A 26665-nucleotide genomic window follows, 5' to 3' on the forward strand; every position below is an offset into this window, starting at 1 on the left:
GAGAATTTTAGAAAGTATAGGGGAAAAACGGGGATTTCAAAAAGTATAGGGTAAAATGGAAATTTTGGAAAGTATAGGGGTCAAAATGTAATTTTAAAAAATCAGGTCAAAATGGAATTTATGTAAAGTTAAGGGGTCAAATTGTAATTTTTAAAAAGATTTGGAGCCAAAATGGAATTTTGAGAACTTCAGGGTTAAAATGGAATTTTATAAAGTTTAAGGGTCAAATTGGAAATATCAAAAGATTTGGGGTTAAACTATAATTTTGGAAAATAGGGCTGACTGTGCAGGATGACATAGCTGTGTTGACAAGTGGCAGATCCTGACTAGGCTGACCTATCTTTAAATGATTAGAAGTGTGATGTGTCAGATGACATGGCAAATGATGTTATTATCTTCAACCTCTAGCAGGTGCGTGCGGCACGTGGGATGATGTTGAGGGCCCCTGTGTCTCTGGTGGTGGTGTGTGAGGATGCGTGCGGCGTCTTACAACAACAGTGAACATCCTGTTCCACATTTTTGGACCTCTTAAGCATGATGGTAATGTTAGTTTCTAAAGAAACAGCTCGAATGTAGGGTTCGAGCAAGTCAGGGACTCTTCCTCTGAGTTTCTTTCCTCTTTGATGTAGTTCATCAACTCTACCTCATTCTTTCGTTCTTTAGACTAGCTCTGATATCAAAATGGTTTCGAAACCGAATGGAAAAAGAAACTTTTATTTATTCACTAAAAATTAGCTTCTATTATATTGAAACCTGTGCCCTATTTATACTGCCATGGGCGAACGAAAATAAAAGGATTAAAATGAAGGTCACACACATTACAAATTGATTTTAAAATGTTATTAACTTAGGACATTTCTAAGACGTGAATGCAGCATTCATGTTTCCATTTCCATAGCTCTTGTTTCCATTTCACCTAGTCTCTAGGTTTGTCGTCTTTTTCTAGTATTAAGGGATATTTTTACAGCTATCATTATCTTAGTTATTATTCAATTACATCTAGGATTATAATCTAGAGGCTAAACGGTGGCTTGATTCTCACCTACCTTCCTTTGTTTATTCTTGTAAGCCCTTTGTTCCACAATCAATCAATAAGGAAAATTACAATTTCCCCATCATTTTATTTTTATTTATTAAATATGGCAATGATTTTTCAAGAACTCACTTTAAATCTGTTGTTGCTATTAAAAAACTTTATGTCATGATACTGATTTCATAGTCTTTCAATACTTGATTTTATTCAAAAGTCAGTCAAAAAAAATCTCAAATGAAACTTTTTCAAGATGGTATACTACAACTAAGTCAATATTTAGCCATGATAAACATGGCAAAGCTTCATACCAACGGTTAAAAAAAAAGTGGCCATTTTAATCGTGACAAGAATCTAGCCACGGTTTTAAAAAAACATGGCCAAAAGCCATGCTTTCTAAAAAAAAACGTTGCTATTGCTAACTTGGGATTTTGTCAGACTTCAGTTACATTTTTTGAAAAAACGTGGCCACTTAAGTTTATTTTAAAAAAATTAGTAACATTTTTTGCAGCAATTTATATATTTTAAAAGTTTTCTAATAATTTAAATATTACATATTATTATATTAAAGCCATGTTTTTCAAAAAATGTGGCTACTGACCTGATATTTTTTTTTTTGGAAATTTAAATCTTTCCACAAGCTTTTGAGCTATTTAAATACTACAAATTATTATATTATATTATTATTTTTTTGTAGTATTTTGGAAAAACTATTTCGCACAACTTAATTTTAAAATTGTTTTTGATAATTAAATTTTAATTATTTTCTAATCAAATTATTAATACAAATTATTTAAATTATTTTTGTTACTGGTTGATGTATATATTTCTGCTTTTACTTATAAAATATTTTTAATCAATATTTTAAATATCTTATTAATATACAAGATTTCCCAATTTATAAAACAAAAAAAATAAAATTGGAAAATTTAAAAAAATACAAAAGACAGATATAGTAAGAAAAATACAGATAAAATAAGAAATTTACTTACAAAATAAGAAACAAAATGAAGAAAAATATTAATGAAATCATGAATAACTTACATAAAGAAAAGAAATGAGAGTCAGAGGGGATCATAACTTTGAGAAGATAGATATAGCGAGCAACAAATGAAGACAAAAGGAAGGTATATATAAAAAACAGATAAAGCCACGTTTTTTAAAAAAACATGGCTTCATGGGTAAGAAAATGTGGCTTGCTAAGCAAAGCCACGTTTTTCACCCACGTCGAAGATGTGGCTGCCCCGCTTATTAATTTTAAAAAATGATTTAATTTCATTTTTTTATTTTTTATTTTACACTAACAAAATCAAATATTTTTATTAATAATTAAAAGTAATTAATCGTTCTAACAAAAAATTTATTACATTATTAACTATTGTTATGTAGTTTAATTGTAACTTTAAGTTAATAAAGTTTATAATATTAATTTTAACTCATTAATTAATTTCTAACAAATTAATTAGTCTTAATAATTAAAAAATCATTTAATTTTACACTGTACAACAACAATGATTGTGAATAAATTACTCTAATAACATAATCATTATATAATTAAATATATTTTGTTATGCTAATTTTTATAGTACTAATTGACTGCTATGGCAAAGAAATTGCTATGGCAAAGAAAGAAACAAATTAGAGGACACAAATTGACTGCATGCTTTGTAAGCAAAGCTATACTATGTCAAGGTATTAAACCTGCCACTTTTTCTCGACCTTCTTCATACAATGTAGTCTCAACCAGCAATGCCACCATTTTTCCCATAAGAATATGCTTAGTCATGTAGAAAAAAATTAAAAAAAAAAGAATGCTTTTAGAAATACTAAGATTTCCCACTAAAGGAAAAAAAGAAATAACAGAAAATCAAATTAAATCAAGTCTACAAAGAACATTTCAGCAGGCAGCAGTAACATTCAAAAGACAAATAACAACAACAATTTAACAAATATAGCTTAACAAAGACAAGTAACTTCTAAGTAATAAGTGCAACAACAAGTCAAGAATCAACAATTTAAGCCCCAAGCACAACTTCAACTCATTGCTCTTCCTCTTCAACTAAGATATTTGAAGCTAATGATTCTTCTGAAAATAAAACAATAAGCACAATATAAACAAAAATTATTAAATATAAATAAACAAAAAGTTAAATCATATTAAAATAAATAATCAAATATAAAAAATGATATTACCTTCCACAGCTTGCTCTGTATCGTTAAAATTATCAATATCAACACCTTTTAGTTTCGCAGTTGATGGAGATAGCCATTTTTGGGCACAAATTAGTGCCTCAACCATCTTTAGAGATAGGGAGCTCTTAAAATCATCAATTACACGACCTCTTGTGCTAAATGCAGATTCTGAAGACACAGTAGAAACGGGCATGGCTAATACATCACATGCAATCAATGGACTTTATATTTAGCCGAATTCAATTTTTACCATGTTAAAATGTTAAAATTTGGATCAAGTACTTTAGCTAACTCATCGTGCAAATACTTGTCCACATCTGCATACTTATCTGCTTGAACCTCAATCTCTTTTTGGGCAAGAAACCTTTAAAATGAAGCCCTAGACCTAGAACTTAAGAAAGTTAAAGGCCTTTTCTAATCCAAGTGATTGAGTCAAACTACTTTCACTTACTTCTTGTGTCTGACTCTGACTCTAGCTTTGAGTTTGAGATGTGTCAACCCCACTTGAATAATGATTATATAAACGATACAAGACATCTGAGACCTTTTTTGTCATAGCTTCACGTTGTGTAGTCTCAGGAAACATATCCTCAAAAGCAAACTGCAAATATTTCATTTTATACCTTGGGTCAAGTACTACTGCTACCACGAGCAAAAGATTAAGTTTCTCTAAGTTCCCCCAATACTTATTATACTTGGTCAACATGCTTTTAGCCATATCACAAAGCAAGGAATCATGATTGTTTTCACTTTTATATAAAATTGCAAAGACATCAACTATCTGTTGAAAGCAAACATTTAAGGTCACATAAAGTGATCCTGAAAATTACAAAATAATATCATATAACACTTTCAAAAAGATCACAAAATCTTTTGCATCCTTCCAATCATTATCATTAAGGGGACCAATCAAATTTTTATCTAAGAAAAAGTTTCTATAATCATTATCTTGCTGCTCCATCCTCTTAAAAACACTGCAAAATTTAATTGTACTCTCTAACATGATGTAAGTTGAATTCTATCTAGTTGGACAATCTATGCTTAGTAGCCTCTTTAAATCAATTTTCATTTTTTCCACAAGCTCCTTGAATTTATGAAACCTTGATGGAGAAGATCTCACATATTTAATGGCATTTTGAATGCCTTCAATACATTTGTGCATATCCTTCACACGATTAGAAACAATCAAATTTAAGATATGCGTACAACAACGCAAGTGCAAGAACTCCCCATCACAAACTAAACCATTCCAATGCCTCAAGACTCCCTTTAAAGATGCCAAAGCAATGTCATTAGAATAAGCATTATCAACTGTGATTGTAAACACCTTATCAATACTCCCAATTAGCAAGCATTTCTCAATTTCTTGAGTAATTGTTTCTCCTTTATGAATTTCAACTACACAAAAATTCAAGATTCGATTTTGATATGTCCAATGCTCATCAACCCAGTGAGCAATTAAGCACATATAATTGGCATTTTGATTGGAAGTCCAAGTATTAGTAGTGAGTGAAACACGAATTTGAGATTTTTTAAAATACCTTTTCAACTTTCTAGCTTCTTCAAGGTACAGCTTGTAGCAATCTCTAGTAACTGTCGCTCTTGAAGGGACTTTAAAGCGAGGTTCTAACCTTCTCATCATCTCTTTAAAACCATCACCTTCCATAACATTAAAAGGCATCTCATCCAATATCACAAAGATAGCAATGGCTTGTCTACAATCGAGTTGATTAAATAGATGATGACTCAAAGTTTTAGATGACCCTAATCGAGAGCCCAATAGCAAAGATTGTGCCAACTTGTTTGCTTTGTTCGGATTTTTGGGACATTTTTTTACATGTTTTCTCATTCCATTTGTCCCATGTCTTGTAGAGTCACAACCAATTATTGTTGGGCAATACTTGCACTTAGCACAGGGTTCTCCATTAGTTTTGTCCAATAGCAACCTTTTAAAATGTGCCCAAACAACTGATTTACGTCTCTTTCTTCCACTTTCTCCTTCATTCTTTGACTCATTTCCCTCATTTTCCTCTTCAGTATCAGGTGATAAAGCACTTTCAGGATCTCTTTCTATTGTTTCAACATTTTCTTGAAGGGTGGGTGTAGTGGCCATTTTTCTTCACAATGTAGATTTGGCCAACAGTAGCAACAACAACAACCCTTAACTGATTAAAACCTCATATTAAATATTCAAATAGGCATGCATAAAAATCAAGGGCATTAAATTTCCACACATGTAAATAATCTAAATCATGTAACCACATACTTAAATAATTTATATGATCCATATTTGCTTTACTTAATCCAGAGGAGGCAAATAAAATTGTGTATGTAACAGGTTCAGTTAGAAGCACCACCACTTCTTGTTCTTGTTAAATAGAATTCCAACATGGAAATTAATATAATCAACTTAATTAAAACATGGATATAGATACTACATTTGTAATGAAGTATCTACTTTTGTCAATCTACAATTCACCACATTTCAAATATAAATAGTATTTGCCTTTAGCAATGAAACTATAAAATCTCACACACAGAAAAGGATATACATAGGCATATATATTTTTTATGGACTAGATAAAGGCATTAGCACAGAAGACGATATACATGGGTATTACTTTATCAACACGAAATGCCAAGCACAAGCTCAATCATCCCTATTAATTTATTTCTCAGCATTCAACAAGACAACAAATCAATAATGAAACGAACCAGATTTGAGGACGATGAGGAAAACAATGGATTTGAGGTAGCACCAGATCTGGGTTGAAGAGAATAATAGCTATAGAAATATGAGGCAATGCTGGGAGCCTGGGACAGAGGTTTGGGTGGAGATCTGGGTTGAGGCAACAAATACCTTGCACTGTAGCTCGAGATGGAGGTGTGGAGGTGGAGACAGAGGCGTGATCTAGGTCATGAAGGCAAAGGCGTCAGCTCTCGTCTTTGTGCTTCGGAACTTAGACATAGAAAGATGTGGAAGCTTGCCGCTAAAGATATGGAAGACGTGAACAAAGAAAGACTTCGTGAGTCATGACGAAGGGAATAATAATAGATTCACTGATTCAGAAAGGAGATTCACTGCCTAGGTGAAGGAGTCCTTTCGAAGGACCGAAGGTCTGCTCTGTCTCTGTGGCTGGATGACTGATCTGTAGCAGAGGGATCTTTGGAATTGGAGTTGGAGTTAGGGCTTTGGAATGGAAGGGAAAGATGGAAACCGAACTACCGAGTACCGAAGTCTGGATCTAGAAAGTGGAAAGGGAAAAATGAACTTCAAAATGGTCTCTCTGCCGCGTGTCTGTTTCGAAAAAGCTAAAAATAACATTAAAAATTAGTTTAATTAAAATAAATAAATAATAGTTAATTTTTTTTAAAAAAATATGTATATATATACTGAATATAAATGGGACGGGACGGGACGTCCCGATGGATGGGCCGAGTCCCGTCCCGTCTCTATTTTGGCTTTGTCCCATAAAAGTTCCGTCCTAAATTTTTTTGGGCCAGGATAGACCCGTCCCAATATGATCGAGACGAGCATGGGCCGGTATGGGTCAGTCGGGCCGAGTACATCTTGAACACTCCTACTCTTTCCCATTCTCTTTCCCTTTCCTTTTTCCTTTTCCTTTTCACAGCCATCCTTTCTCTTTCTAAAGCTAACTCTTCTTGCAATTTTTTGTTTTGCTCCTCAACTTGTGATATCCTTACTCTCATTTGATCAAATTCATTTTTTGCAGAGGCGCTTGATATACTTTGACTTGAACGAGAACGTCTGAATACCTGTATCGGTATTGGACCCAATCCCAATCCCCTCGCACATCCATAGTGATTTAGGCCTAAACCATGTAGTAAAATATCATTACCAATACTAGAATCTGATGAATACTGACTTTCATATTCTAAGTTTTTTTAATTAAAAAAAGAAAAAAGACATATGTATGTCTTTAGAGTTCTCAATGGCTCCTCCTTTTTTCGATAGCTTGTTTTATTCAAGAGTCAATAAAGAAAATCTCAAATGAAACTTTTCGAGATGGTACTTCAGTAGAATTTTGAATTCCACCTCCCTTTTTTATAGTTATGTTTTCTCATGCTAATATTTCATTTTGTGGTAACACCAAATTTTTGTCAAAATGAGTTTGAAATATAGTCCTTTGTTGATATTTGAGAGTGACAAAGCTTGGTTTACTTTTTTGTTTTAATCCTATATGTTTCCCCTATTTTCTTTTGTTCTTTCAACTCAGCTTTTATTCTTTCCATCTCTATCTTGTACGTTCAAGGTTAAATTTTCTTTCGCCATTTCCATCTTGAAAATAAAAATTATAGAGATGAAGTTTTGTCACAACCACGATTCCTGACTTTTTTTAAATTTGTCTTTTATTTTTATTTGTTATACATGACAATGGTTTAAATGATTTTGCAAGAACTCACTTCAACCCCATTGTTGCCATTAAGTTTTTTTAATTCACAATACTAATTTCATAGTCTTTCAATAGCTGATTTTATTCAAAATTAAGTAAAAATAAAACTCAGACGAAACTTTTCAAGCTGGTATTTCTTTAGACTTCTCAATTGTTCCTCCTTTTTCAATAGCTAGTTTTATTCAAAGGTAAGTCAAAAAATTCCCAGATGAAAGCTTTTCAAGATGGTATTTCTTTAGACTTCTCAATTGCTCCTCATTTTCTTTCAATGGCTTGTTTTATTCAAGAGTTAATAAATAAAATCTCAAATGAAACATTTTCGAGATATTATGCCTGTAGAGTTTTAAATTGCACATCTTTTTTTTTTTTCACGGATATGTTTTCTCTAGCTAATTTTTTTTTTTGTAGAAACTCCAAATTTATGTCAAAATGAGCTTGAAATTTATTCCTTTATTGAAATTTGAAAGTGAAAAAGATTTGTTGACATTTACTTTTTTTTTCAAATTCTTTACTCCATTGTCAGCTTTTATTTAATCCTATACGTTTCCCCCATTTTTCTTTGTTTTTGCAGCTCAACTTTTATTATTTCCATCTCTATTTTGTATGTTATTGGTTAATTTTTCTTTCCATATTTTCTTCCGCCACTTTCATCTTAAAAATAAAGAATTATAGAGATGAAGTTTTGTCACAACTATGATTCCTAACTGCTTCTTATTAGGTCCTATTTTTATTTATTAAATATGACAATGGTTTAAATGATTTTACAAGAACTCACTTCAACTCCATTGTTGTTAAAACAATTTATTTCACAATACTGATTTTATAGCTTTTCAATAGCTGCTTTTATTCAAAAGTCAATACAAAAATCATAGATGAAACTTTTACAAGATGATATGCCTTTAGAGTTTTCAATTGCTCCAACTTTTCTTACCGTTATATTTTATTGCATGCTAACATTTCATTTTTTGGAAGCACCATTTTTTTTTCAAAATGAGTTTGATATTTAGTCGTTTATTGAAATTTGAAAGTGACAAAGCTTTGTTTTCTTTTACTTTTTTTTAATTCTTTACTTCATTTTTAGCTTTTTTTAATCCTATACGTTTTGTCGATTTTCTTTTGTTTTCCAACTCATCTTTTATGCTTTCCAGCTCTATCTTGTACGTGCATGGTTAATTTTTTTTTCCATATTTTCTTTTTCCATTTTCATCCTGAAAATAAAGAGTTATAGACATGAAGTTTTGTCAAAACCACGATTTTTGGCTTCTTTTTATTCATTATATATGGTAATGGTTTAAATGACATTGCAAGAACTCATAACTCACTTTAACTCTTTTATTACTATCAACAAAATTTATGTCACAATATTGATTTCATAGCCTTTCAATAGTTCGTTTTATTCAAAAGTCAATCAAAAAAAAAATCTCACATGAAACTTTTTCAAGATTATCTGCCTTTCAATTTCTCAATTACTCCTGCTTTTCTTACCTTTCTGTTTGTATGCAAACCAAGATTTAATTTTGTGGAAACACCAATTTTTTGTCAAAATGATTTTGAAATTTAGTCTTTTATTGAAACTTGAAAGTGACAAAGCTTTGTTTATTTTTACTTTTTTTTTTTCAAATTCTTTACTCCATGGTCATCTTTTTTTAATCCTATACATTTCTCCCATTTTTCTTTGTTCTTTCAACTTAACTTTTATTCTTTCTATCTCTATCTTGTAAGCTCTTGGTTAAATTTTCTTTTCATATTTTCTTTTGCCATTTCCATCTTGAAAATAAAGAATTATAGAGATGAAGTTTTGCCACAACCACGATTTCTGGCCTCTTCTAATTAGGTGATTTGTTGTTGTCGGTCCAATCCTAGTAGAAGTTGGCTATCCCATCCTAGTCATTGCCATCGGTTCAGTCTCTGTGGAAGTTGGCCGTCCCATCCTAGGCATTGCTGTCTGTTCGGTCCTGGTGGAAGTTAATCGTCTAGTCCCAATTAACGATGACATCTTGTTTCCGCCAACTTAGGTTGTCTAGTCTAATTACCGTTGGCATATCGATCAAGTCTTCATGGATGTGGGTCAAATTACAAAAGAAATTGAGTTAGGATTTGAAATAATAAGGGTTTAAAAAGATTTCAAATTATGAAGAGATTGAGGTAGAACTTGAATTTAAATTTGGGTCAAATTCAAATCCATACATTTTTAATTATTCAAACAATGAATTTGGCTCAAATCCAAATTGAAATCCGAATTCATGTATATCCAAACATAGCAATAGAGTTTTTTTTCTCCCAAATTACTCACTCAACTGTTAGGTTTTCTCAATCCTATACGTTTTCCTTTGTACTTTCAACACAGTTTTTATGCTTTCCATCTCTACATGTATGTTCTTGGTTAAATTTGCTTTCCATATTTTCTTCCTCCATTTCCATCTTGAAATTATGAAATTATAGAGATGAAGTTTTTTCAGTCTCTATCACGACTTCTTGCTACATCTAATTAAGTTTTTTCATATTTTTTTATTAAATATAACAATGATTTTAATGATTTTGGAATAATACGCTTGCTCTGTTGTTACTATTAAAAAACTTTTATGTCACAATATTGATGAAGCTTTGTCACTATCAAGACTTCTAGCTATTTTTGATTAGGTCCTTTTATTTTTATTTATTAAATATAACAATTGTTTCAATGATTTTGTAAGAACACACTTCAACCCTGTTATTGCTGTTAATTTTTTTTTTCCAGTCACAATACTGTTTTCTTAATCTTTCAATGGCTAGTTTTATTCAAGAATCAATCAAAAAAAAAAATCTCAAATGAAACTCTTTCATGATGTACGAATTTGATTCAGTCCAAGGAAGGGGAGGAAAATGATCTTATCAAAACGTTGTGTTAGTGCTAAGTAATTTGTTAGTGACAACAAATGTAGTATACAAATGAAATGGTTTTGTAAGACACATGAAATGCAACAATTTGTGGAAGCCACCTATATTGACAAGATACTGGAGGACAAGGGCATTTGCACATTTGCGTGTAGGACTCCTTTTACCTAATAATCACACACAGAATTATTAATCAGCCTGAACAAGGAAATTAATTACTTTTTAGTCTTGTTAAGATGCCAATATCTAACATGAACCGGGCACTTGAGTTTTTGAGTTAAAATCAACTGTTCTTTGTATGCTTTTAGCTTTTTATCCATTTATTTTCTCCCCTTATCTCAAGCAGTTTCGCTTCCTACTCTTCACTATTTACATGTACATATTAATTTCTTTTCTTATTTAAAAGGTATTTATAACTCCCCCATGTATCTATATTATAAATAATATAATGGGTGAGTGAAAAGTATGGTGCCAATTGGAGGCAGCCATAAGTTGCGTGTATATCAAAATTTGAGTTGGAGAGATATATGAAGAAGTTTAGGAAAAGAGTAATAATGGTGTATTTAGCGCTTCATGAGAAAGGGAGAAATCTCGTCCTCATGTAAAAATAACGGTTTATGTTTTATTATTAACAGACATTTTGTTTGGTTCCATGGACGTGACTTATTATATTTTTTGTAATTTCATAATAATTATTTCATGAGTAAATTGGCCTAATGGTATTGAAAAACAAATTAGCCAGAAATTATGGAAGAAGTTTTCGAAAATTCTGGAATATGGCCCATTTACAATTAGTTGGGGGTGATATTTTTCCTTTTTATCCCCAAAACAAATAAAAAAAACTTGTGTAATAGAATAGAAAAACTACTGTAATTGAATGATTATAATCATGGCCCATATATCGCTTCAATATTTCAACACTTTTAAATACTTTACCATTAACTTAGTGGGCATACAGTCGCATCATTCTAGGCATAGAATTCAAGCATTGTTTAGGAAAAAATCTTCATCACTCTGCATTGCTGAAAAACGATCATATATCATAGATAAACAACTATATATCATTGATATACAAGAACTGGAATTATGATATTAACAAATTTTTCACTGATGTATATCATTGATATACAAGCATATACCACTAATATAATCACAAATGTAATAAAATCCTAGAAAAATAAAATATGAGGCAGAGGGAGAGAGATGAATCAAAGTTACCAAATATATATATAGAGAGAGGGAGGCAGAGACGGTGAGAAGTATTAACATTTGGATTGAAGGAATTTTGGAAAGAAATTGAGATTAAAAGATTAGGAAACCCCCACCTAAGTAGCTGATTCCCTAACTAGTGATGGCATTCGTGTAGCTTCATGCCGAAGCTGTAGCTCCGATCTCCCTCGCCTCATGTTCATGTGGCTTCGTGTAAAAGTTGTAGCTCTGATATTCCTCGCTTCACTTTTGTATGGCTTCATGCAAAAGTTGTATCTCCGATCTCCCTCATCTTGTGTTCATATGGCTTCCTGGCTAAATCTATAGCTCCATTCACCTGCTAGCATGCTTCATTTGTAATGCCCTCAACGATATTACCATACAACTTCCTACTCAATCTACTAATTCATTCAAAAACTATTTACTTAGAAAGTTTGGGATCCCAGCTAAAACATTTTGAAAATCTTTTCATAAATACTCAAACTACAAAATACTACATAGCAAAAGTACTATGCCTCAACACATCAAAGCCAATAATAAAACAAATTCAAATCAACCAACTCAAGCTAGATCAGGGCCCATGCACTACGGCTCATGCCACATGCATCTCGCCATGTGGCATAGAGATCTCAACTGCCCACTCTGCGCTGTGTGTCGTGGCTTGTTGCCCTTCATTGTCACATGCACCGCAACGCACATATTAGAATTTGCTATCAAAATTCAGATTCCGATATGAACTTTTAAAGTGCATCATTTTTGCGTCCGATGTCCGACTAGAGTGATTCAAGTTCCCACACGAAGCTTATTTTAAAATCTAACTGATGACACTAGTTTTGTGTCAATCTAATACTTCATTTAAAAGTTAGACACCTAGGTGTATTTTGATCATTTTAAATTAGAATTTGCCACTTGAGTATCACCAATTGAAACCACAAGTCATTAGCCAACTTTAGGGCCTTAACCACGTCCAATTGGATAATGTATACTTGATTGACCAATTATACATACAATATAATATGCATACACATAATTGGTCTATAAACTGCCTATTACATACAACATAGGCAAATTCACATTTCTTCATACTCATTATCATATAAGGCCAAATTCCACATACACATCAAGTATACCTAGTATTCACACATGCTCACATTTATCCACTAGCCCACATTGCCATTTTTGTCACATACACATACACAGTGGCTAGGGAACTAAATATCAAATGTCACAAACTTTCATAGCAATATGCACATGTTTTTGAGTCCTAGGGCAACTTATACATTTATACAATACGACTTATAATTTAAGTCATTACACCAATTCTTACTCAGGCTTTATAGAGAAATCTCTATTCTCATCCCAATTTTTTCCTTTTAGCACTACTATTGCCCGAACTTAAAAAATATAAGTAACTACAACTGAGATCAAAATCTCAGTAACCAATATAGCTCATAAATGTTTACTAACACAAATAACTACATGAAAGTAACTAGAAACCATTTCAATAGTTTATGTAGTCAAAATAACACAATTTTGCTTTCTATCACAAATCATTTCACGTAATCAGGACAACAACATGATCATCTATCCACTGATCCTTCAAAGCTCCCCGACACAAAACTATAGGCTTTACTAGATCAATCACTCATTGACCTGAGCACACTTTCAGTGGTAGAAACACCTGACTAAAGGTAATCTATCCCACCTATGAACTATAATTTCCCTCATGTCACACACTTGTGATAGAGGCATCGTTGACTCCTAACTGCACCTTAACGAATACTAAAGAGTTGCTAGACTGCCTAGATGTGCCATAGTAATAGTGCCAATATAATGTTGTACCGGATTACCCATGGTAATAGCCCATATAATGCTGTATCAGATGTCTCATGGTGCCAGCCTGACCATATAGATTTATTCACTCACATCTCCACACACACATATCCACACATACCCTGGGTGAACTCTCACCCCCTATGATCATGCTTTTTCACATAAGTTTCACTATTCTTTCACATTTCTACACCATACACTTTTATACATAACACAAAAATATTCATTCAAAGCTAGAAATCCTTAAACTTTCTTTCCATAAATTAATTTCATGCTAAACTTGCTTTCATAGTAAACTCATGTATGAAACCTCATAAAACAATAATACCTTTACTTCTACACAGTTATGTGAGCTAACAAATATGACAAACTATATAGTTACCTCAACCTTTTTATTCAATAAAAATGGTTACTCGTGTTCCACAACCCTATTCAAGCTTCTTTAGCTATTCAACTCGTCGCACGTAAGAACCTATACAATTTAGGCACCTACAATCAATGACTCTATTGACTAAAAGTGCCAATTACAGTAATTTAACACCTAATCACCACCATTTCCCTTATTTGCATTCACTCACATGCATTATGACCAATTATCACTTATGAAAAACATCAACTTCCTCACAACCAAGTTCTCTCTCACTACTCTCTTTCTAGGTTAGGTTAAATTATGCCTATAGCTTTAAGGCTTTATTGTTCCAACTCAAAGCAGTCACAAAATACTAGTTTAGTCTCAGAGGACCTTTCTATTACTATAAGGTAAGAAATCATCTCCCTAAAACTTCCAAATTCAATTTCTTAATAGTTAAAACTAAGAAAAAATAAGGTATAATCAAAGGTTAAGGCAGTACAAGACTTACCTGATAAGTAACAGGTTATAAACATCATCCTTTTTCTCGAAATTGCTTGCCTTAGCATAACCTCCTTCTCTTTTCCACGCCAGGCCGCCCTTTTCTCCTTTTATCTTCTTTTTTCACGTACACATCCCACTTTATCAAGTTTCAACACCATGCGCCCCGACACATCCAGCCTCAGCCATGGCATATGGCACAATGAGGGAAATCCTCACTACCCTCACACTCACTACTACGGGACACCGTTCTTCTACTCATATCTATTTATATAATATTCCAACAAGTCAAAATAACATTCCACTATCCAGAATTCTAATCTCACATTAAATTATTAATTCATTTCATAATCAATCATTAATGCATGATTAAAAATTCAGGATGTTACACCTTTCTATTGAGTGCTGTCGATCTCTCTTGTCTCGTATTTGTCTCTTGCCATCGTGATTGTAGCTTGCTCACACTACAATGCTCTCTTCTGTCTTTGAGTCTTCAAGTAAAAGCTAGGACATTAAAATTTTAATAGCGTAGTTTTATTTTAAGAGGGTAGTTTTGTCATATAAATCTTAGCTAAAATATAAAATGGCTATTATTTAAATTTAAGAAAGGTAGGGCTCTTATTTTTATTTGGTCCCATAATATTGGCTAAATTTGCTAAAGCCCCTTATTCCATAATATTTATTTTTTTAAATAAGGATAAAAAAATCCTTTTTCCATCTTTAAAATCTTTTATTCTATTATTTTTTATTTTTTTATCTAATTAGTCCATATCCAGATGTATATTCAGGTGAGATTTGATAAGATTTTACATTGACTGTCAAGAGCTAGCACAACCCTACACTTTTATTTAAGCATGTGATCAACTATAAAATATAGGCAGAATTGTGTATGAAATGAGTGCTTTTTAAAAAATAATTTTATTATATATATATATTACTGGTGTTAATAATTTAGACAATCCATGTTTAATTTTGATCCTTAAATTTTTAGGAAGTAATGGGTGAAGGATAAAAATTGTAAGGTGATTCTTGGGGATGCGTAACACCACAATATAGGGTCCTTATCCTCGATGTGTGTATCATGAGTAAAAATCAAAAGTATCAACAAGCGGTAAATTTGAGAATTAGGTGGTGGCAATTAAAAGATTAGAAGCAGGAAATTTTCAAGCAAAATCTTTTGGCCAAAAGAATTTGGAAGTCCTAGGGGAGTGCTAGCATCTTGTAGGAGGATATGGCTAAGAAGATAAGGAAGGTTGTTAAAGAAGTTTTGGGAGATTAAAAAATTTTTAGTCTGAGAGATAAGGAGTCTTAGTAATGAAATGATAATGTATAGAAAAAAAGTCAAATATAAGAATGAGTGTTTTAAAATCTATCCATTTGTGCAAAAATGATGAAAAATGGGAAAGATATCATATGGCTAAGAAGAAAACTAAGAAAGTTATGAGTGAAACTCGTTCTAAAGAATTTGAAGAGTTTTACAAGGGTTAAGGGATAAAAGAATGGAAAACAAAAACTTTATAACATTGATAAGAGTAGGAAAAGAAAATCAAGAGATCTAGAACAGGTAAGGTGCACAAAGGATGAAGAAGGAAGAATTTTGGTTACAAATGGTGATATTAAAGATAGATGGAAGACCTACTTTTACAAACTTTTCAAAAATAGAGGGGGCACATCTAGTAACTTGGAAGATTTAGTAACTCGTGAAGGAGAATATAATTTGTCATTCTATTGAAGGATACGCAATAGTGAGATAAAGGAAGCTCTTAAGAAAATGTCTAATAGTAGAGCCAATGGATCTGATTGTATCCCTATTTGAAGTGTGAAAATGTCTAAATGATGTGGAGGTGTAGTGGTTAAATAAATTATTTAATGAGATCTTACAATTTAAGAAAATGCTTAATGAATGGAGGAGAAGCACCTTAGTTTTTATATTTTATAAAAATAAATGGGATATTCAAAATTGTGCAAATTATAGAGGAATTAAATTTATGAGTTATATAATGAAATTATGGGAAAGAGTAATGAGCATAGGTTGAGATTGGAGAGTGGTATTTCTGACAATCAATTTGGCTTCATACCAAGTAGGCCGACTACACAAGTAATTTATCTATTAAGGAGATTAATGAAAAAGTATTGATGCATAGGTAAAGATTTACACATGGTTTTCATTGATTTGAAAAAAGTATATGACCATGTACCAAGAAAAGTACTTTCGAAATCCTTAGAAAAGAAGGAAATCCAGGTTGCCTATATTAGAGCTATAAGATGTGTATGAGGAGGCAACAACTAGTATAACAATGTCTAGCAATAAAATAAAAAACTTTCCTATAAGGATTGAGCTACATTAGGAATCATTTTTAAGTCTTTATTCATTTAATATGGTCCTAAATGTTTTGACGGAGTATATTTTAGAAAAAATCTCCAAATGCATGCTTTTTGCAAATGATATAGTTTTTATTGTGAGAACAAGAGAAGAGATTAACTGTAAACTTGAGTTAGAGAAGAACAATGGAGTTGAAAGGTTTCCTCGAGTAAAAGAAACACAGACTATTTGCATTGTAATTTTGACAAAAGGTTAGTTAGTAGTAATTTGAAAGTGAAGATCAAATTATATCTCAAGTGAAAAAGTTTAGATATTTTGAAACTGTTACTCAACATGATAGGGAAATTGATGGGAATGTTACAGATAGGATACAAGCTGGGTAATTTAATTAGAGAAAGGCTAAAGGGGTTATTTATGATTGAAAAGTACCTAATAAACTGTTATAAGACCAACTATATTATATGGTAATGAATATTAGGCTTTAAAGGGACAGTAGGAGTATAAAATTAGAGTAACAGAGATGAGAATATTGAGATGAATGTGCAGGCATATACATAAAGATAAAATCCAAAATGAGCATATATGAGAAAAAGTAGACGTAGCATCTATTGAGGGAAAAACAGTAGAAAATCATTTGAGATGGTTTAAACACATATAGAGAAGATCACGAGAGGCACCGGTGAAAAGAGTGGAATGGATAATTTTAACCCTTGTAAAGAGAGATAGAGGAAGGCCAAAGAACACTTATAAAAGTTGTTGACTAAGACTTCTTTGTTAACAACATTTCTAAAAGCTTGATAAATGATATAGTATAATGGCATAGTGCAATTCATGTAACTGATCCCATCTAATGAGATAAGACTTGTTGTTATTATTGTTGTTGTAATGGGTGAAGGAATTTATTAACTAACTTGGAGTAGGTATGATTTGGATCATTAGATGGGGAGGAGGTATTAGAGATGTGATTAAAGTTACTTGGTTTCATCATTTTAATGAATCTAATTGGAGAGAGGACACGTAACTAGCAACTTAATTACAACTTAGCTATGGCGAATTTTGAATGAGCCTAATGATCTTTAGTTTTAGATTTTAAAAGGAATCTACTTTCCTTAAACATCTTTTCTGGAAGGTCTTCTTGAGGGTCGTATTCTTCTCCAAGATTATTGCAGCTTTTCCATTGGTAGTGGGTCAAATGTTAGATTTTGGGTTGACCCGTGAATTCGTAGCCTCCCTCGCTCTAAAATTGGTTCAGCTACAACTAATGAGGAAGCAAAGAAGTGGACTGTAGATATGATTATTGATAATGGTAGATAGAACTTGGATCTTATTTGGGCATTTATAATTGAAGAAGAGCGCAGAGTTGTGTTGCAAATTCCTTTAAGCAACAGAAGGGGAGAGGACAAGGCAACATAGACTGTTAGTAAGGATGGATTTTATACTGTGAAGAAAGGTTATAGATGGGCAAAGAGTTCTAATCCTATTGTGAATACTTGGCTAGGTTGACCTTTTCTTATTGATAAGAAGCTATGGAAGCTGCTTTGGAAAGTTAAAGCTCCAAATAAGATCAAAATCTTTGTTTGGAAGGCTTTAAAGGGGTCCATTCCTCCTAGGGATGCTTTATGGAGAAGGCATTGCACTAACTCTCCTTTTTGTTTATTTTGTACTGACTTGCAGGAATCTATTGATCATTTGCTCTTACTCTGTGAGAGATCAAGGACAGTGTGGTTTGAACAAGGTTTTAAAAACTGCATCGGTTATTGAACCAAACGAGACACTAGTATAAGGGTTAATGGTCGAACCGTGGTTAATTCGTTGTTGAACCGAGCATGACTAATTTAATATATTTTTAATTTTAATTTTATATGCTAAATGGTATATTAAAGATGAAATTTTGTAAAATATTTCTAAACTTATTTAATATTTTAAAAGCACTCATTCATTATGTATAGAAATGACAAAGTATTAAGCATTTTTTGAAGCTTTTTTAAAATTAAATTAACTATAATAAAGTATAAAGATTAATTACCATACTAAAAAATAATTCAAGAAATAATTAAAAAGGGTTAATGAGCAAATAAGACCCTGAACTATTGCTCGAAAATAGTCCTGGACCCTGAACTCTTAAAATATGCAAAATAAACCCTAAACTTTTAAATTCATAGCAAAATAAATTCTGACCGTTAACTTTTTAACACCATTACTATATATGTAGGTACTATTCAGGGTTTATTTTCCTTCAAATTTAACCCTGACTGTTACAGTACCCGTGTGGATAGTAACAATATTAAAAAAGTTAACGGTCAGGGTTTATTTTGTATATTTTAAGAGTTTAGGGTCTATGGTAATTTTCAAATAAAAATTTAGGATTTTACTTACTCAATAATCCTAATTAAAATAACCCAACAAAGATTATGGGAAAAAATGGAAAACGAAGAAAACAAGTACTGTTATTAAAAAGCATAAAGTCCAACATCAAAAGATAGCAGATTCTCCACTTTAGATGATTGCCCATAAAATGACGGGACACTGACAGAATGGGGGTGAGTTCTCTAAATTCAAAAATTCCAACTCTTGACCTGTGTGATTTTTAATAAAGTTTGATCCGGTTCATAAGTTCAAAACTGGTTTGCTTTTTACCGGTTAAGCCGGTTTTCACTGAGTTAGCTAGTTGTTGACCATTTGGTCAGCTGTCCGGTTTAAGGGGGTTCATTGGATCGGACCAAAAGTCAATTCCTAATTCAACTGGTTAAATTAATCGGTCCGGTCTAATTTTTAAAACTTTAGGTTTGGATCTCTGCTAGGGATCAAAATTGAGACTGGAACTATGCATCGGCTGGACATGTGGCTGCTGGAATGCCTGGAGAATAGTAAACTCATTGATGGTTCTAAATATCTTGTTTTGTTCTCTGCTCTTTGATCTTTGAGAAAAAAATATTTGACTCTTTTGCTATTATTCAATGTGTTGTATTGTACTGGAAATCCTGGACTAATGCTAACTCACGCAGGAGACCTGGACTTAATAATAGAACTGTTGAAGGTGATGATGCTGAAGGTGACATGGGTAAGATGACCTCGTTGTTTACTGTTGGAGCTCACAATGAAAAATTTGCTGCTGCTGGTGTTGGATTTATAGTTATTTGTGCAGAGGGTGATTATATTGCTGCTAGGGGGAAATTTATTGACCCTGTTTCCCCCTTTCATAGCGAGGCTGAGGCTATTTTTGCAAGGCTTTAAAGTGGTGTCGTGATCAAGGCCTCTCTTTTATTTGTGTGTTTTCTGATTGTTTTCCACATGTGCAGACTACAAATAATCTGCAGCCTTGCCCTGAGTGGGAGTGTTAAATACATAGCAAAAAAATAAATAAATAAATAAAATTACAGCTTAGTTTCACTTTTTCATGTCCTTTCTTTTCTATAGTTAGTATTACATCACAAAGCCTTGCGGTTTCCACTGTCTCTCTCTCTCAACTCATATTGACTAATTAAATTAGTCTATGTATATAACAATGCCAATGGGTTGGGAGTTAATTTTTCTTAGTTAAAATTGAGGATTTAAAACTTGTGGATGGAAAAAAATTATATTAAAAGATCAAAGCTACTCTTTATTAAACTTAATAATTGAATTATTCTCTCATTTAAAAATGTAAGGCATTTTTAATCGAATAACACCCTACAATAAAATAGTTAGTTATCTTTCAATAAAACCATCTTTCTATATTTTCCCCTATTTAATGAGGTATTTCACTTAAAATAAATAAAAATGACTTATTTATTAGAGGCACTTTTGATAAAAACACATTAATTATAACTCAAAATACTAAAAATATCTTATATTTTTTAATACCTAAACTTTTAAAAAATGTTTTATATTTTTCATGAGAGGTAGTATTTTTCAGATATGAAATAACTGTTTATGAAGAAAATTCGGCTATTTTCAGCTGACAGTACTGGAGCTCCATTAGACTTAATTATGACCTTGTCTTTAGCCAAACTCAAAGCATTTTACAAATTCATTTCCAAACACATGCCAAGTTATGCCGTCCATTGATAAGAATATAATCAATTTTTTTAAACAATTTATAGGGATTTTTATAAGAATTTTTTTAATACTTCACTCAATTCACTATTAAGAAAAGAGAAATATTTAGATATTTAATCTTATATATGCACTCAATTTATCTTTATCTAATCAATCAAATTAAGATAAGTGGATTTTAATGTGTTAATAATATTAATGATAAGAGTTTATTATATAATAAATAATCTATAAAAGATCTACATATTTTGATTTAATTAGAATAAACATGTTAAATATAAGGTTAAGTATATAAATTCTTGCATTAAGAAAATTCATCATAGATAAACACTCTTATTTTAAAAAAAATGGATAAAACATGTATATTTTTATAATTATTTTCATTTCCAGATCTACCATGTCACTCTACCAACTAAAGTTTATAATCAGTAGAAGTGTTCATTATTTAAGTAAATGGTTGGAAATCTTGTGTATATAATAATTTAGTTGTGAAAGATTTACCCGTTGCTCTTACTACCTCTTGGAAATATTCTCTACTGTTGGCGAAACCTATATGTCTTATACTTAGAAAAAATAATACTATTTTTGATTAAAATAAGATATTTTGACAAAAATAAAATTTCATGAATGATGCTTTTCTAATATTATTCTTCTTATTATATTTTTTTTTAATATTCTTTCACAAATAGATTATTAAATTAATGATATTTTTTAAATTTTATATTTTTATTTTGAAAAAAAAGATTGTATAGTATATTTAATGAACTTTATTAATTATTTAAAATTGCATTATGATATTTTTCATGGATAAGAAATAACATTTATATCCTAGATTTATATACAATTTAGTGACCTAATAGTTTTAATTTATGTACGATTAAGTGACCTAATGATTTAGTGACCTAATAGATTTTATTTTCCCATTGGGTATTTATATGTGAATTTTTGAGTCTTTTTATGTAATTTTTAAGTCAATTAACATTTAGAGTTAACTTTTTTTAACAACAAAATGTCAAATACATTATTTTCAAAAGTTAAAGTGATACTATACTATATGTAAATTTAAGATACCAAACATTTTTTAATAAATAAATGAGTGGCCAAAATGCTCTTTAACATTTATTTTTTCAATCATATCCTTACTTTATTCATTACTCTTTTTTTTGAAAAAAAAAAGTATTAGAATTATTATTAAAACACTTATACTTTCAAGAGATTAAAGTTTTACTTAATTTTTTTAAAACCGTGAATTATAAATGCCTTATATTATACCCAAAAAGAAATAGTAATAGTTAGAGTCTTAGAAATAAAATCCCTGACATGCAGGGGATCCAGGATTCAGTATTTTGGGGAGGAAGTCTCTCCTTTTCTTTTCTTCCTTTTTTCCTCCATTTCCTCAATCTTTATCATCCATATTATTTTATTAAATAATTTTTTAAATTACAAAATTAATTAAGGGTGAGGATTAGGGAAGTGAAGATAAAAGGAGAGAAAAAAAAAGAGAGAGACCCTCTGCTCAGATTAAGGGCCATTTGAGTAACCTTCAAAAATACATTCAAATCATATTTGAAATGTATTTTTTTCAAATTTAATAAATAATTGAATCTCTTAAATATATTTTTACTATATATAAATTGAAATCCAAACGGTCATTGAATCCTCTCTTTCTCTCATTGCATGCACAATGTGACAAAATTGAAGCTGTGTAGTCGGGAGCAAATTGTCTCCTGCTCCTCCCTCCTGATTTCTATCCTGCCAATGCCCTTGTGAGGATAGGATGGGAGCGAGAACGGAAGGAGCACAAGACACCTTGCTAGGTGTACTAACTAATCTCATCAATGGTGCCGAATAACTTTGGAATTAAACATTTAGTAAATTAATGCTCCTAGCCTCCTGGGTTTGTACTTCTTCATCCCATTCTTATAGGCTATATCAGTAAATGCTCGATTTTATTTTTTTTGAATGATTTAATCCTCCATTTGTTGCTTCTCCAATCTTATATTGCTGATTTTCCTATCGTTTCTGCATCAATAAGCTGAAAAATTGCAGTATTCCAATTAGAATTATAGAAGCAGTGTACCATGTCCAAAAATTGCCAAGTCATCGAAACCAGGGAGTAGCCTCTGTTCTAAGCGGTCTGAGAAACCAACAATCAAATAAAGAACTCAACCAAAATAATTGAATGCAGGAATAGCTTGCCATATAAACAGCTCAAAGAAAACCCTCGGTACTGAAACTTCTTGTTCTCGCCTCGTACCCTTCGGGTTTTGAAATCCCTCTCATTGCCGTTCTTGCCCTCTCATCACCGGTAGGCTCCGATCTCGTTGAACTCGCTCTCTCGTCTCGCCACTGAATGGGGAATGCAGAAAAGAATAGAACCAATATTTAGAAAGCAAACATGAAAGATATATTCAAAAGCCGAAGTTGAAGATGGAACCAAGAAATTACTTCACTAAATCACGCAGCTTCTCACAAAAACTGTCCACATGAGAAGATTCCAAATCCTCGCTTAACAAGTAGCTTCTCAACTTTGCATGGTTTTCTCTGATCTCTTTCCCAACCTCGTTCTCATCATCCATCACGCTCCTCACAGCCTTACACACACCTTCTCGGGTGAACAATCCATCTTCTCCTCCTCTCTCCACTTCAACCCCAACCTTCAAGTTTGAGCTTGCATTCATTATATGATCTGTGTCCAAATGTTGAAGCAGCACAATCTGACACTTATTCACCAATGCCTCTGTTAGAGATCCTGCCCCGCAATGTGTTACGAAGCAACCTACACTTGGATGACCCAAGATCGCTTGTTGCTGAACCCATCCTCCATAAAGAATCCCTTTCTCTTTAACTCTTTCCTTGAAACCTTCAGGCATGGCTGCTTCCACTGACTCAAATCCACTTGGTGGCTTCAGTACCGCTAAAAATGGAAATCCCGTCAGCTCAAGACCAAGCAACAATTCTTGGAATTGGTTTTTCTCTAACATGCATTCGCTTCCAAGTGCACAATACACCAGAGAATCTTTCTTGAGTTCTCCGAGCCACTTAGCCCATTTTTCTTCTAAACCAAGCGTGGGTGGCTCGGGAATAACAGGTCCGGAAAGCAGAGCGGGCTTCCGAAATTGGTTTCCGAGGTAGTCAACAAAGGGGCCTTCAATTTCTGTGCTGCCTTTGAATGCTATAGCATCTGTTTGCGTCAAACAACTATATAAACGATCGTAGAAGAGAACCCCACTTCCAAATTCAAATGATGTTATTTTCCAATTAAGGAATTTTGCTTCATGTGGATGAAGCTTGATGGAAGAAGAAGGGTATCCCGAAGGAGGTTTCATGAGATCTGCTTCGATCAACTTGCTTCCCTGAAGCATCCTTTCAGGGGAACATGCGTAAGCTACAGTCGCGGGGTTAACTATCAAGTATAGAAGAGACTTGATTCCTAGTCTGCGAGCCATGTTAGGAAGCCAATATACAAAGTCAAAGAAAATGATTTGTGGCTTTAGCTGAAGGAGGAGCTGCTGGATGTGGTTCTCAGTACGATCCATGGCCGTCATGAGAAGTGAGATCGAAGAGAAAGGAACATCAGAAGTTGTTTCTGCATTGTGAGGAAGGCCATCACAGCGAGGCAGAGTGAAGGGGAAGAAAGTGATGAGATGTGGGTAGAGATTAAAATGGAGTAACTTGGATTGTGTGTTTCTGGGGATGATGAGGGAAATTCTATGACCTCTTTTAGCTAATTTATTGGAGAGATGGAGATATGGGATTAGGTGCCCCATGGCAAACCAAGGGAACATAGCTATGTGCAAGGGAGCTTCACCCATGGCTGTCTGTCACTCGTGAAACTACAGATCTGAATTCTCTGTTTCTTTCAAGCATTCATGGTGTAGCCTTCGTAGTGGTTTAATTTAACATGAAAAAAAAAAATCTCAATTTTTGGAATGAAGGATGAAGTCTTTTTAATTATTGTGGACAGGAGCGAACACGCGTATATGTTGAGGGGGGCCAATCCATTGCCATCCTCATGTATGAGCGTGTGTTGTGTGTGTGTGTGTGTGTGTTTTTTTTTTTTTTCCCCCTTTTGGTAAGGAGTGTGTGTTGTGTATTTGTGCGTGCCTGTGTGTGTGGAGTTGGCTGGGCCTCCCATTCCTTCTTTGGAAAAACGAACTCTCTTGGAATATACAGATTCCCAACAACTGCGAAAGGCTCATTCAGACTTGAAGTGGATGGATCCGTCCTACCAGAGCAAAAGAAGCCCGTGTGGAGCAGTGATCAGGGACCACTACGGTGCCTGTATCTCTGGGTTTTCCAAAAGACACCCACTGTTGCTGATATTTACGTATTTTTGGCCTTTTATCATCCTCATGAGATTTAGGTCATTCAAATTTTAATTTAAATAGTTCAAATTTAATGTATTATTATGTATTTTTATTTTATATTTATTAAAATAAAAATTTAAGAAATTATAAAATGATTTTAATAAAAAAATTTATTTTTAATTGGGTCTGAATTTAATTTTAAAGATCTAATTTAATATTAAAATTATTATAATTGTTGTATATTGACTATTCAGATATACTCTGTATAGTCTAGACCAATTAAAAATAAAAAATTTATTAAAATTATTTTATAATTTTATTTTAATAAATATAAAATAAAATAATATGTTAAATCAAAATTGATAAGTCTAAGAATCAAATATGCATTTTTAAGGGACTGCAAGTATGCTGGCAGAGGGGATTTCGTGAAGTCTATGTCTACACTGATAGTTTGCAGGCTTTCAATTTTTTGACTCAAGGCACCAACCCAGACCATCTTTTCCTAGATGTCATTCATCAAACCAAAGTTTTACTTCTCTAGAATTCGAATGTTCGGTTATCTTTTCATTGTAGAACTAATAACTATACTGTGGATTTCTTAGCTAGACTAGGTTATATTACTAGGAGGACTTTTGTTATTTTAATCATCTGCCGCCTCAAATTGATGGAGAGGTGGCATTGGGGCCACAAACAATGTCGGGATATACTATATGGTTTTATTTTACTCCACCTAGGATGAATCTCCTACCCTCACATGCAAGACCATGCAACCACATGTTGCTGTGATCCACATCATATAATCACAATCATGCAACCCCTTGTTGCCTTAATCCATATCACACATATAAGGGTGTTTTGTTCATGCTTGTACACAGTCAATATAATCAATGCATCGACATCACATGCCAGTATCCATTTGTTGTCATAATACCACATTCATGGTTATACACAAATAAGCATTAGAATAAAATTATTATTTTCAAAACCAATTTCCCACTTCACACGAGTTCTAAAACAATCCAGCACCGGCATACTTGTCCATAAATATAATTTCATGTTTATAAAACCTTATATATGCTTTAACAAGTTAATTAGCAAAGTATACTATCTGATTACCTTTACCTTTTTATTATTGAAAAGAGTTGCCCATGTAGTTACCACATTTATCAAGCTTCCACAAGCTCAAGCAAACACCGAATACTATAAATCTACACAATTAAATGCTAATCATTAATTTTTAGCTCTAATATAAGCATTACCCAACTTAATTAAGCTGCCCGCAATCTCTAATCTTTATTGTTGGCTAAAACAACACCTTAACAATTATCCATTAACTCCGTTTAGCTTCCATGAAGCCAAATAACATTAGTTTAGACCCCACATTGCTCCAAAAGTCCCAAATTTAGCTTAGGGTTGGTCTAAACCCTAGATCCCAACTCTAAAACAATATAAACTCACCAACTATAAGTATAAAACCTTAAATTAACTCTCAATAATCTAAACAAAAAACATAGGTTCGGCCAAACCACCTAAATAGGCAAAATCATCATCCCCTTTCACCAAAAACAATAATGCACCACGGGTAAATGGAGA

At 32.5% G+C, this 26665-nt stretch overlaps 2 protein-coding genes across 3 annotated transcripts; both read right to left on the reverse strand.

Moving 5' to 3' along the window:
• Positions 1-3695: 3695 nt before the first annotated feature.
• Positions 3696-5336, reverse strand: LOC129316504 (zinc finger BED domain-containing protein RICESLEEPER 2-like). The gene is made up of 2 exons (XM_054960925.1): positions 4367-5336; positions 3696-4042 (listed from the first exon to the last, which is right to left on the reverse strand). The coding sequence occupies exons 1-2, from the start codon at positions 5334-5336 to the stop codon at positions 3696-3698; spliced, it is 1317 nt and encodes a 438-aa protein (XP_054816900.1).
• A 6195-nt stretch (positions 5337-11531) lies between these two features.
• On the reverse strand, positions 11532-24660 carry LOC129315731 (cyanidin 3-O-galactoside 2''-O-xylosyltransferase FGGT1-like). 2 transcript variants are annotated; one of them, XM_054959716.1, is made up of 2 exons: positions 23211-24660; positions 11532-12058 (listed from the first exon to the last, which is right to left on the reverse strand). In XM_054959716.1, exons 1-2 carry the CDS (start codon positions 24575-24577, stop codon positions 12055-12057), a joined length of 1371 nt encoding a protein of 456 aa, XP_054815691.1. In that variant the 5' UTR covers positions 24578-24660; the 3' UTR covers positions 11532-12054. The 2 variants fall into 2 exon arrangements, with proteins under 2 accessions (XP_054815691.1, XP_054815690.1); XM_054959715.1 differs by lacking the exon at positions 11532-12058 and adding an exon at positions 22794-23111 and having other exon boundaries at positions 23211-24657.
• Positions 24661-26665: the final 2005 nt, after the last annotated feature.

This window comes from Prosopis cineraria, unplaced genomic scaffold (genome assembly GCF_029017545.1).
Source record: "Prosopis cineraria cultivar Desert tree isolate PC_DT_omini unplaced genomic scaffold, ASM2901754v1 PC7, whole genome shotgun sequence".
NCBI classification, from domain to species: Eukaryota; Viridiplantae; Streptophyta; class Magnoliopsida; order Fabales; family Fabaceae; genus Prosopis; species Prosopis cineraria.